At 40.3% G+C, this 14,568-nt stretch overlaps 1 protein-coding gene across 2 annotated transcripts in view; it reads right to left on the reverse strand.

The window, feature by feature from the left end:
* Window positions 1-14,568, reverse strand: part of HR (HR lysine demethylase and nuclear receptor corepressor) — a 418,401-nt gene that overhangs the window by 16,162 nt on the left and 387,671 nt on the right. For both annotated transcript variants that reach the window (XM_078666365.1, XM_078666366.1), the window contains one exon: window positions 6,071-6,199. In XM_078666365.1, the coding sequence (XP_078522491.1) occupies window positions 6,071-6,199 (129 nt within the window). The remainder of the gene's footprint in view (window positions 1-6,070; window positions 6,200-14,568) is intronic.

The raw sequence follows: 14,568 nt of genomic DNA on the forward strand, positions 1-14,568 counted from the left end.
TTAATATTTAATTATTAATTTTTAAATATATATGTTAAAAATACCCCTGTACCCCAAAACCCAAACCCAGCCCTAAAACCTAAAAATACCCCTGAACCCCAAAACCCAAACCCAGCCCTGAACCCTAAAAATACCCCTGTACCCCAAAAACTGAAAACTGACCCTGAACCCTAAAAATACCCCTGTACCCCAAAAACTGAAAACTGACCCTGAACCCTAAAAATACCCCTGTACCCCAAAAACTGACCCTGAACCCTAAAAATACCCCTGTACCCCAAAAACTGAAAACTGACCCTGAACCCTAAAAATACCCCTGTACCCAAAAACTGAAAACTGACCCTGAACCCTAAAAATACCCCTTTACCCAAAAACTGAAAACTGACCCTGAACCCTAAAAATACCCCTTTACCCAAAAACTGAAAACTGACCCTGAACCCTAAAAATACCCATTTACCCGAAACCCAAACCTAAAATATTTTAAATAAAATTATATACTTACCAATACTTACGTTGTAATGGTATGCGTTGTAAAAGTACCTGCGTTGTAAATACCAGCGTTGTAATGGTATGCGTGGTAAAGGGTCCTGCGTTGTAAAAGTTGCGTGGTAATGGTAGGTCGTGGTAAAAGTTGCGTGGTAAAGGTTGTATACCACTGGTATGATACCCCAAAATCAACCGGCTAGACCAACATTTATCACAACAAAATTCGAAAGTATCATAGATTTTACTTTTATTTTCTGTTCACGATTTCACTATTGTAAACGTTTTGAGATTGTTTGGGGAAAGAGTGTGAGCACAATCTCCAGGAAATAAAATGATGGCTTATTTATGACCACTATCATATAAATACATTCCTCAATTATATTAAGTTAATCTTAATGAATTCCAAAAGAATTAGATGGAACACAACTTTGATTGTAAATTAGCAACCTCGAACAACCAAGAATGTATAGTAATAAGATTGGCCACACCTAACTACATTTACCACAAGTCATCTGACTGGCTTAGCGAAGCTCTGTTAAACATAATTCTTCAATTTACTTCTACTAATTCCATGAACATTTAATAGACACAATACCACCATTTGTTCTGTGAATCGATTCTCTATTAAATGATGAATTACTTTAACAAAAAGACAGCACAGGAAACTAATGTTAGATCTCCTGAAAAATTACCCTCACTTCACATCAAACACGAAAAGACATGTGATGTACGGGATATACAGGAAATTCAAATGAGACATCAGGATGCAGCTTAGGCAAAATTAATTGCAGCCATCATGTCAAACAATACTAAAGACTTCTGATCTTTAATTGCTCCAAGAACCAAGTTGTATGAATCAGCCAATGAGTGTCTTATATCAAGCTATATACTTGGCAAGAACATACTAAAAATCTCTCGTCAAATAACATCAGTATGCTAACCCCAATTTTGAACGACTAAAATACAGCCTTGGATGTATTCCAACAGGAAATGAAGGCTTTGATAAAAAAAAAATCCTAATCTTCACTAGATTCGGGCCCAAGTGGCATCCCCATTGATGTTCTAAAAGGAGACCCATCTCTGTTAAGCGCAATATTACATCAAGTATTTGCTCAAATATTATCAACCAACACGATAAAATCATCATAGAAGGAAGCTAGTATGCATCTGATTCATAAAAAGGACTGATAGATGATCCTAAAAACAGCTTTTATTCATCCAATTAATAAAAAAAGACTACAAAATGATCCTATAAGCTACTGGCTAATAGCCCTTCTCAACCTCCACTGAATTTCTGTTCAGTAAATACCTATTGAACAAATACTTGGGCAACTGATAACAATCTGAGACAATTCAAACAATTAGGATGTCGATCAGGGTGCTCTACTATAGATAATATCATTGAATGAATGAATTCACAAAATAACAAAAACAAATCTCTTGCTGCATGCCTGCTACATGGATTATAGCAACGCGTTTAACAAAGTAAGCTACAGAAGACTGACAAATTATTAAAATGGGGCATTGATCCAACACTACTACATGTTTGATCACCTTATATGATAAAACTTGGGTGAAAATCAAATTATCTAACAATAAATTGCTTTCATCAGCACTGTTTACATGCAATGGTTTAAAACTGCGTTGCTTTCTGGCATCCATATTGTTTTCTTTATATATTTCTGCTCTACCATTGCATCTTGATGCTGCAGCAGGTCTTTCATCAAACATTGGTACACAACCAGTCAACCATTTAGCCTATGCAGATGATTTGGTCGTCTTTTCTTTAACCGCAACAGGTCTATTATCAAAATTGGAGGATTACAATACCGAAAATGATTTAACTATAAATATTGGCAAAGCCAGTAATGTTGTTTTGAAAAGCCTTGCCATCACTGCCCTGGCTGGTCAATGGGAAGAAAATGAATAGATAGAGTTGACAATTATGAATACCTTAGTCTTACTGTAGATAGTAAAGCTTCATGGTGCGATCATATTTGATCTTAAAAAATAGAAGTTGTCATTATAACAAAATCCATAAAAAAATTCTCAAATACGCACCATTGGTCAATCAATTATTGCAATGAATGCCAAGCTTATTCCGTTTCTTCTATATGCTTCACCAGTACTTAATATAAAAAAGATCAAGGAGCTAGACAACACTGATGTGAAAGAAGTGAGATGACGGCTGAATTTACACTCTGCAACTCCCCATTGTTAAATACGGCTGGAGCTGTCCTTAACGTCACTGACATCAATACATAAAAATTGCAATTTTAGGCTAAGTCTGCAACTATGGTAATGCAAAATTTAATTAATTAAAAGGTTTAATTTGGGATAAACAGCGAAAGAAATACGTGAAACTCCATGGACTCGAACTTATCAAGTATAGTCAAAAGAATCATCAAAAATAACGTCCTCACTAACGTCTCTGCCAAACTATCCCCCATTAGAATAGAACAGCGTAGTAAAGAAAATCTTACAGCTTAACAAACATTTGACTTACTTTTCACTGCTGCAAGGCTATAAGGGTGTGGCGCTAACATTTGCTCTTATTTATCAGCTTCTCAGGACTATCTACATAACAACTAAGAAGCTACAACTAAAATTTAATTTTGAGATTCAGGTTAATGAATATCCCATTAAGCCAATTTAAAGGATCCTGGAACGTCAAATGCTGAGCTACATCAAGCTGTCCACTCCGTGGTTCCAAAAAAGAAACCACTCATATCATTGGTTTATGTCTAAAATGATTTGACTTAAGGAGAAAGTAATTCTGAGGTTCATTTAAGGTCTCCAGCATCAGTTCTATTAAGTAGGGGATTAACCTCAGCTTCTGCGCGTAGGATTGCAGTTTTATTGGAAAATTACAGCAATTTTTGGGCTGTGCCTATGCTCTTTTAAAGGACTCTATTGTTGAAACCACACAATTGTGGCATTTTAGTCTAAGATTTAATTCTTTACCGTAGAGTTTGATAAATTTGTGATAATGTATAGTTCATTTGATTCATTTTTTTAATGTTTATTTGTACAATTTTCATTATTGTAATACATATATTTTATATACGATAAACGTTACTAACAACACTCACATTTGTTATAGTAGCAACATCTGCGGTGATGGCAGGATTATGCACAGAATATTAAGCTAAATAGCTTCACGCTGCCAAGACTGGGTCATAATGCTTTTGCACTAAAACTGAAGAAAAGTTCAGGATTTGGGCAGGGAACGGTCTTCTTGTATAACTAAAAGGATCATGTGTGGGTGGGGACGATCTATCCTAGTCTGGAACAGAATGTTTCCCAGTGCACATCTTGGTGCAAAGGAAGGACAGATAGGGATTACATATGCATCTCACATTCCCAACCTAAAGGGGGATCCTGATCTGCTGTCACTCATAAAGGTCCTCTCTATCTTTGGAGGAAACGTAAGCCCTATTTCCAGTCCAGAGCTTTGAGGTCCAAAAACCTCAAGTTACTGTATGTTCCCCGCATAGACGAGGAGGGCGTACCTTCACGTGTCTGGACTCCAAATTGTGGAACACTCTGCCGCACAGTCTGCCCTGCAGTTCCTCAGAATCTGTCTCCCGACTTAATCTTAAAACCCTTGTGTTGATACGTCTCTCGAGGCTATGTTATCATCAGTTCCTCCCTTACTCTCGCGAGCTTTCCACTAGCGCCGGGACACCTCCACGGAGGTAGCTGTGCGTCTATAAATGCCATGAACTATATTGAATCTGTAAGTTGTCTGGGCTGAGTCCAGGATCTGTAAGTGCTTTTATCTCAGCATATTTCATACACCATAATAATTCATTAGAAAAATGCTGTAACATGGATTTAGTGATAAACATTAGCAGGTCAAACGTGCACTATTTTGTGGGGAGAAAAGGCCGGTATTTTCTGAAATCGGTGGATTTTTGTATGGTGAGCACCAGAATCTGCATGATATTTTCTTTAAAAAAATCTAAATTGGCTAGTACTTATTGTACAGGATAAATTACAAGTCAGCATAGTCAGATTTTATCAGGTGCAATAAATATCACACCATTTAGCGGACTGCTTTTAATGAAGGCCTAAAGGTTCAGAAGAATATCAAAACATTCACGTAAAATGAATCTGAACGATTTCAATACTCAGTGATTCTCCTAAAAATATTTCCTGATTCTGGCTCTTGCGACCGAAGTATACAGAAGTTGCTGTTGGAGTTAAGTTAGTGACCACAGATTTGTATATAGCAGTTGTGAGGGAGAGAACTGGGAGCTTGAGATCATGAGGGTGCAGAGAATTGATAGTGGGGAGAAGCTGCAATGATATGAATTCAGTGCAAAGATGGTGATTGGCTTCTGCTGAGAGATTGTGACTGAGCATGCTCTCATGTAGAGCTGGTTAGTTGTGGCACAGAATTTGTGTGGGTAAATATTGTGATTGTCAGTTTGGAGGCTGAAGAATTTGTAGCTGTGATTTTGCGATTGTGTCAGTGTGACTGCAAATGAAGAAAGTAGATAGGTTAGGAATACCAATCTGGAGTTGAGTTGTTATAACTGGATGAATTCAGGGATTTCAAAAGATGTGCTTATATAGTGCATGAACAAGAAAGGTTATGATTGCGTACATCAGGGGAGTGGAATGATTGTAAGTATATGAATTTGAAGAATTTAGAGTCTCTGACAATAAATTTGCGATTAGAAACTTAGGGCCTCATTTATGAGTCCCCTGGCGCCATCGGAACACCACTTTTTGTGACGTTCCATGGCGCAGGATCCTGCTCCATATTTACGAGACAGCACTAAGACACTTTTTTGGCTAAATACTTCCTCGTAAATATTGTTCCCTTTAACGCAGTTTTCTGCATTAAAGGGGCATGCAATAGGTGTTGTTGGAGGTGTTCCCAGCAACATCCATGGGTTTTTGGTACAAACCCAGATTTACGGGAAATCGGAAATCGAGGCAGCGCCAAAAACTTATGCCTCCCCAGAGGAGGCGTAAGGGAGGCACAAAGAGGAGAAATATGTTTATTTCTTCTCGTTTTTCCCTTTTCTATGTTTGCTGCTTTCTATGTGTGCTGCATAATGCAGCACACATAGAAAGAGGAAGAAGCCTCTTGTGATTGTTTTTGTGCAGGAAAGTTTCCCTTCCTGCACAAAAAAAATCAACCCCGCAACGCAGACACCTTTTGCACCATCTTGCAGAGATGCCTGCGTTGGCGCACAGCAGCCCATTGTACGCCAGAAAAAAGGACTGAAATGCGCTGTTTCTGATAGATATGGCACATTGCTGCTCTTTTCTTTTGCTGTAGGGCAGCGCCGCAGGAAGGCCTGAGGCGCTGCCCGAAGGCAAAACCTCATAAATGAGGACCGTAGAATTTATGAGGCCAGGCAACCACAGGAATGAATTTGAGATACTGAGAGGATGTGACTATGAATTCCGAGAGCACAGAAGATGACTGAATTTGGGGACAATAGGCTGATGGGGTTTATTTAGGACATTGCAACTGTATGAATTTGGTGGCTTGACAGGATGCAGCTGTGTGAATTTGGGAAACTGAAAAGCTGGTTTGTGTGAATTTGTAGAGAGTAGCGTGACTCACCTGTGCAGAGAAATTGTAAGTGGACGGCTGAGCCTTCCTCGCAGAATGCATCAGGTGGGCGGACAGGGAGGCATTCTCAGGTGACAAGAATGCCTGGGTAATGCTGATAGTGTTGGTGAAGCTGTGTACCTGGGAAACAGAAAGATGGTTACCAAAAAACATGTTTTATCCTTCAACAGCCTCAGCTTTATATGTAATCAACATATATTGTAGACTTTTCCATAAATATAAGGTTGGTCACCTGTAGAAAGGTTATCCAGTACGTAGATTAGATGTGAAACCTTTAGAAAAGCGTGACTGCATTTAGAGAAATTGTCGGGATAGTTCTCGAAGAAGATTTACGCTTAATAATCTCAATTCTAACATCAGCACAAAGTCCTGTCAAAAAAAGGATAATTTCCCTTAAAAATTCTAAGAAAGAGGGGACCCTCCCCCGTTGCCTCTAGCCTCTTGTCTCGCAATGCCTAAACCCTCAGGTTTTGCATCTAGTCAAACTAATAGTGATTGGTCGTTGTGCAGGCTCTGCAAAGTCGGTATGTGTGAGCACCGGCCTGGGATTGAAGAATGACAGTGGTAACTGGGGCTCCTAGCAGGGGCGTAGCAGAAGCCCCACCAGCACCTGCAGTGCAGGGGGCCACCAGCTGTTCAGACAAAAGGCCTCATTTATGGCACTTTGGCGTAGGGTAGCACAGCAAGGCATCTTGCTGTGCTGCCTTACACCTAAGTGAAAGGGAAGGAATACACTCTATTTAAGCAATGCAGTGCATTCCTGTCCTTTCTGCGTGGGATGGCGCCGTTTCGGCATCCTAGGCCAATGTAGGCACCCTTGCACCGTGGTACAAGGGTGCCTCCCATGAAAGTAGAATTTAGTTTGTGCTGTACAAAAACAATCCTACTAGGTATTTTCCTTTTTCTATGTGTGCTGCAGAACATGGAAAGAGTTAAAAATGAGGAGCAGTAAACATATTTCTTCTTGTTATGCCTCACCTCGGGAGGCGTACAGATTTGGTGCTTCCCCAGGTTTACAACACTTTGTAAATCCAGGGCAGCGTCAAATTTCATGAGTGTTGGGTGGAAAAGCCCACCGCAACGCCCTTGGAAAGCCACTCCTGTGCAGAGTAAGGTGACGCAGCGATTTGCGCTGTGTCATCTTACTCATGATATATGAGGTCACTCAAAGCCACGTACGGTGGCTTTGCATGGCTTCATAAATCTTTATGAGAGCCCTGCATCACGCACGTACCACTTTACGTGGGCTCGATTCACAAAGAAAACTGAGACAAAAGTCTAACTTTACGACTTTCGGTATTCACAAAATGCATTTACGAGTAGTAAAGTTAAACTTTTGTCTTAGTTTTGGTCTCAGTTAAACTTAAGTTTAATTGAGACAAAAGTCTAACTTTACTACTCGTAAATGCCCTTTGTGAATACCGAAAGTCGTAAAATAAGACTTTCGTCTCAGTTTACCTTTGTGAAATGGGCCCAATATTCTAAGAACCACTGGGCACATCTGTGAGCTGGATAGAGCCTAATAGAGAAATCAATGGGACTTATTTAAAATTTGGCGGACAAGGGACATCTGCCAAAAAGTGCCTGACAAACCATCCACCTTTTTTAGATTGTATAGGGCCTCTATGCACTCTAAATACGGTAGATGGGACATCTGCCACTTTTTGCCGACTCCCGTGCCATGCATATTAAATTTTTAAGCTGAAATTTACAGAGCAATATTACTACCTACAAAACAACAAGTGAATGGCGTATATCTTCCCACAATACACCAGGTCCTGCACTGTAGGGGTGTTACTAGTGTCTGGACACTGACAGCTAAGGCTGCCTTTAGCCAGTTGCTAAAAAGGGTTGTGATCCCTTTTAACTTTGTGTTATTACCACCTTTTGCCCTTCGTCTAGCCCATGGGTGTCCAGGAGTCTGGTTCCAGGCCAGCATTTAAGGACAACGTAAATGGAATCTATTTTCATATATTGTATATATATATATTTATCTTACACAGTTATCCTGAAAATTGGACAAGGATCCAGCACTCCTGGCCTTTCAGTATCGCAGTAAAAGCTGTTAGGGTCTAAGGGTGAAAGAAGGGTTTGAGCCTGTGGTATTGGAGAGTCAAAGACTATAAGATATCACTTTCACTACTGCTGACATTGTGGTGGATCAACATCCACAGACCTAGGCTGATCCATGAGCTAGGAAGAGAGGATCCGAGTTTGTAATATCCATAAACTTAAGAAAAATAACATGGACAATATAGTTTTGCAATACTAATGTGCACACTAAAAATCTGAAAGAAGACCAGAATCTTGACCTATTGATTAATATGAAAAGAACCTAACAAAATCAGGATTAATATGAATTCCAGCACTCATATAAAAACTATGAATGTCACATCTGCTAGCAAAATGTTGAATTCAGAAACGTTTTAAAAAAAATAAAAGTGTCCAATGTACGTATTTTTTTATGACAAAGTTTGAATGTGTGACTGACTCTGCCAGAGTTTTGGTCTCCAAGTTTCATACAGAACCCAAATGTCATCCAAAACCAGCTTTAGATTACTCATGATTAAATGTGCTGCAGCAGCAAGTAAGCAACTTCAATGATGTCCAGCAAAATTAGTGTCGTCAGTCAGTGATGAAAAAATTGTTTTTCAAAGCATGGACCCAAATTCAGGCTTGATGGGGAAGAACTAACATAGGTAACCATGAACAGCTGAAGGAAATCTAATGACCACCTGTTCAGCCCCATGATGATCCACTAGAAACATAATAAACCATGAGAATGACTTACAGCCACATGGCAATGGAAACTCCTTATTTTCTGAAGGTAATGCTAAATCCAATGGAGAATCCAGTGGAGGAATTTCCTACACCACCCTATTCTTTTAGAAAAAAGGAACCCTGCTGGTGGATTCTGCTCAAGATTTCACACTTTCACAAGAAATCAGAAGGTTTTCTATAGCCATCTAAGTAAAAATAAGTCTTTAGGTCTTAGTGCCCCACGGCCGTTCTCTCTAGAAGGATGCAGGTGGTCCAACATGCAGCTTGTATTTAGGAATGGGAGTCTGGGGAAGGGGACCAGGCCATACTCAAAGTGTGGATGCTCCACCGGGCCCATCTGAGAAGGCAAATACACTTTAAAATGTCGTGTTTAACCCAGTGGGTCTCCCTGGGCATACACAAGCTTCTTAACTTTACAAAAGTGGCGACTGACTTTTCCATTTTGACCCATATAATTTTGAATGCTCACTCACTGCAGGAAAGAGCTTGATAAATTAATACAGCATTCCCACAAAAAATTCATAACTTTATGATCATGATGTAAGAAATAGCCATGCTAAACTTCTGGTCTGTCTAATCTTTCAGCACCAAAGGCCAGATGTATGGCCACTTCATTTTGTAAGCCTCTAATTGAGATTTGTTTGCGACTCGCAATTAGAGACAAGCAAAATGCAATGTATATTAATGTGTCTCAGACACATTTAGCGATTCCCAATGGGGTTGCAAATGACCTACCTCATCAATATTCATGAGGTAGGTCTCAATTTACGACCCATTGGGAATGGCCTGTAAACACTGGGATGTTGGACTACTCAGGTCTGTAGACCACCATGTCTGTGACTGCCTTTCAAAAAAAGCAATTTTTTTTAATGCACCCCGTTTTCTTTAAAAAAAGAAAAATGAAGTTTCCTTTTCATTTTTTAAGAGTAGGCAGGTGTCTGCTCTTAAAAAATGTTGGTGCCTACATACACAAAGGGGAAGGGATCCATTGAGGATCCCTTCCTGTTTGCAAATGGGTTACTACCTCCTTCATGGAGTCAGTTATGTATGAATGTTTTGCTACTGCATTCCAGTTGAAATCATTCATACAGTTCCCTGCGACTCGCTATTAGGAAGGGATGACCTTGAAAGGCCCTTTAATAATACTGACTCGCAAACCCCATTTTGCGAGTCGATAATAGATCACCGACTCGCAAAATGGGGTTAGTACATGTGAAAAAACTCTTTAGTGTTTGCAAACATCCGATTCACAGGAGTGAAACATATATTATCATTGTCAGTAGTTCTAAAGGCTAATCCTGTGGGAGTCTTTGATAACCTGAACAAAAAGTTCACACATATCTTCTTGAGGAATTGACAAGCAAATCTATATCCAATAAACCCCCATAGACTAAACGTGGAACTAACAACTTCTCTCTTAACCAGAAATGCTCTGCCCAAAAGTTTAAAGAGGTACCAATGTACTGTTGAATTTAAGACACAGCACAAAGAGATCTGTAACAAAACCCCAATATATGTCTTTGTGTGGGGTGTAACAAACAGAAATCATATCAATTGCTGTCAGCTCTAAATTGCTTGAATTCGGCTTCTTGTTCAAGTGCAACATATAAACCTTGCACTGAAAAGGTCTCAATGTGTGCTTCTGTGTACATGGTCCTTTGAGAGCCTTAGAGTTAAAGCTCTACCAGGGAAGTCAAATTAAAGCTTTCATTTCACAAGCCCTTCTATCAAAAGATGTTGATGCACTGGAATAACCTTATTTGATACAGCCAGTCACCATGGCATCTATCGCCAGTGATTGCAGCGCCCAAATACCGAGGCACTCAAGGCAACCACTTAAATCCAAACAGCACTTAGTGCAGAAAATGACGTGGAACCAACACTTCAATAGAGTAAATTGATATTGTATCAAAATAAGGCCTATCTGGCCTTCGAAAAAATCTCTCAGTGGATTAATCTCATGGTCCACAATCTTAGGCTCTTATGCTTTTTGCTTTTAACAAAATCTTGAGCCTTTCATTTTAAGGTTTTCTGAGATAAGTCTGTGACTTTCTTTTTGAACAATTGAGATGGTCCCTGCTTTCTCTTTTTTTCCCAACCAAGCACACCCACCCACAAATTTCTCCTACCTATGTGTTACCCTTTCCTTTTCATTACCCCAACACTAGCTGTAGCTCTCAAGCTGCCTCTATCTATACATCTATATTCCTAAACCTATTATTAACTCAATACCTAATACTCACCCCTACTTGACAGACCTTATTTGGACTCTAACACTAACCGTGCAATCATCACTTGCATGCACACTTCCCTGAGGTTTTTGACATCAAATGTTTTTGAACTCCCTTTCCTTGTTTCAAGTTAATGATGCAGCGTGGCGCTGTCAGCCACCTTTCTGCGTCAAGCTGCATCATCAGGAAAGTGCAGGGATATGTCGTATGCACAATTTTCATGATAAATTTGCCTTCAAATTGTGCCCTTAAACACCTAGAGCTATAGGACAGGAAATATGTGAAAGCCTCATACAGATACCTGTCAATATTGAATTGAACCACAAAATACTCACCAAAGTACTCTCAAACTGACTGATTTCAATGCTGTCTGTGCTAGTCAATTCTGACCAGAGAGGGTTTATCCAGGGTTGTAATACCTTCCCCGACAGCAGACAACTGTTCAATGTCCTGGCCTCAGTGTCTCCTGACCTCATAAATGCCACTATTCCTGTGCTGGATATGGAAAAAGGCATTTGATTCCCTAGGTTGATCATATCTGAACCCAGTGTTGGAAAAGGTTGGTATGGGCCTGCAGATGTTGGGCGGGATCAGGCTATTACACTTTTCTGCCACAGCTAGAGTCAAGACTAGTCAAATTGAGTCTGCAGTATGCGGTATTGAGCAGGGCATTCAATGTTATCTCTCAGATGCTGACCTGTTGAGGGGGAGTGTATACCAAGCCATAGAAATCGAATATGACTCTAACAGATATTACCTTTGGAGGTGCTGAGTGGAACTGCATTATTCAGAATGGTCATGCTCCCCCGCAAAATTACTACACCCCTTGTTCAAGGAACTAGACACTGTACTCACATCCCTCATTTGAAAAGATTTGCTATTACTCCACTGTTGAAGGGGGTGCTAGGTACACCTCACTATCAACTTTATTATTTTGCAGCTCAACTGCAACATGTTGCAAGATGGACCACATACTTCTAAATCAATAAAGGGCCACTTCCTTACAACGGATAGTGTCCCAGATTCACTGTGGGGCTTGTTTTTTGCCAAACACAGCAAGAGACTATCCACCCCAAATGTTGCTGTGGTAGATATCAGTGACTGCTCCTCCATTAAGGAAGAGGAAAGTTGCCCCACTGCTCCCTAAGCACTGCAAAAAGGACAAATAAAATGATAATAACACAATGTTATTAACATTTTACTTTTCAGTACTGAGACAGTTTACGGTAGGGCAGGGTTGGGCTGTCATCACACAGAGAGGAGGAGTGGCAGGCACCATAAGTGTGCATGACGGTATGGCCTGCTGTCTTAACTGACATGCGCACTTAGTATTTCTCCATCCGGCTGTGTTGCACAGCCAGGTGGAGAACAGTCCCAAGCTCCCAGGCATTGTCTGAGCAGAAAACCAGGCCACTCAGACCAATCAAGAAGCTGCTGCCATGCTGGTAATACTGTCACCAGCATGACAGCAGCATTGTGATTGGCTTAGGGAAGTCTGGGAGCCTGTGTCCTGCTAGGAGTCAGGAACAGAAGAAGACAGAGAGGCGGCAGTCGGCATGTAAGTTATTTTTTATTTTTTCTCCCCCGATTCCCACCAAACTCTCCCCTGCTGCCCCACACTTCTGTCACTAGCAGCAGCCACTGGTAGATACTTCAAACTAAGTGATATGGACATTAGTGTCTCAAGAAACAGGAAAGCCCAAAAAACCCTCTAGAGTGCAGACTATCAAATCAATCAGAGAAAATGGTTCTTGCAGAGCAGATTCACCTATGGTGCTTTGTCCATAATACACAAATTATTATTGGGCACTAGAGATTATTTTCATTACACTATTCCCAGTGCTTTTATATCGATACCTCCTTCCCAGGTCTCCATTTTGAAAGGACAATGAAAAACCACATTGCTGACCGTCAAGCAATCCCAGTAGGATCCGCTACAGTTTTAAAGCTCAGTGACTTGATAAACAGTGGACTATCTTCAGACAAACCATGCTCTATGTTTAGAACTGGACGTTTTATTGTTCAACACGTATCAAATACAAGGACAGTGTGGATTTTTCATTTTTGATTTATACATTATGGCGAACAAATGATTACGAAATTGTATGAATACAAATGTCATGTTCTAATTTAGAGATCTATGTAACTGTTATGGAGACCTGGAAAGAAGGTATTGATATTGATATGGTAACATTGTAAATATTCTAATGAGAATAATCTCTTAATGTCCAACAATAATTTATGTGTTATTGTTGACAAAGGACCATAGATGACTCTGTCCCGCTGGAGCCGTTCCTCTGCTTGTTTTAAGTGGAACAAACAGGCCTATAATCCGATGATACCCTTGATCTGCTTAATAAAGCGGAAAACCAATTATCACTGTGGCTATATTAATGGGGGAGAATTACACACTAGAGCTGAAAAGAGATTTATACTACTCAAATGTCCTCCGAGTGTTTCGGGATGGAAAAGGTGAGTGTGGACTAACATGGGCCAAAGCTTCATACAGACTGAAGCACATAGTCAGGAAACTGAAATGTGGTCACTAATGAGCCACTGATGAACAAAGAATTACACAACCTACTCCCAAGGGGCTCTGGGTGCAAGATTCTTTCTCAAATGTATAGCCAACTAGCAGCTACGCTGGGAAAACCAATGGTACGAATAACCGTACATTGAGAAGCAGGTGCAGGTAGAGAATCTGGAGATGAGAAAAGAAAAAGGGTAACTGCGCTGGTTGGCGAGTCTTGAAATAGAAGGTTCAAAGTGATATAGTTTCATTATATCCATCGTACCTTACTCATACCCAATAGGCTTTTCAGGATATTCATGAACCCCTCCAAGCATTGCCCCAGATGCCATCTTTCTTTACATGTTGTGGGGTTTGCCGAGAAGAAGTAGTTAGAGTATCCACCATAAAGAGCTTTACCAAAGGTAAGTAACCTGCTCTTCTAATGGAAACTGCTAACTGCAAATTATTTACCTTTCGAATAGACACCAGAGTAGTATGTCTCAAAAGGTAGATGGTCTTAGAAGTGGATATATACCTGGAAGTCCTGAAGGACTGAGTGGGTGAAATGGCCCCTGCTGCAGACTTGATACAGTAATGCCTTTTGAAAGTTAGTACAAAGGCCCAGATAGCAGCCTTGCACACATCCAATAACCCTAGTCAAAGGTGTAGTGGCTGCCTTTGCAGAGCATGTTTATATGCAAAGGATGATCCATATAGACAAGGTTCCCTTCAAAGCACCTTCCTAGCACAGGAAAAGCTGATGAAAAGCTTCTCATCCACCAAGTGATCTGTAATGCTCTCAATGTAAAAGCTATGGGTTCTTTTTAAGACCAACCAGTGAAGCCTCTCTTCTTCCTTAGAGGGGTGTGGAGGAATGAAAAAGGCATGGAGCTGAATGGATTGGCCCACATGGAAAAGTGACAACCTCTTTGGCAGAAAAGAAGCACAAATTTGCAGCACCAATT

Source organism: Lissotriton helveticus, chromosome 11, assembly GCF_964261635.1.
Source record: "Lissotriton helveticus chromosome 11, aLisHel1.1, whole genome shotgun sequence".
Taxonomy (NCBI): Eukaryota; Metazoa; Chordata; class Amphibia; order Caudata; family Salamandridae; genus Lissotriton; species Lissotriton helveticus.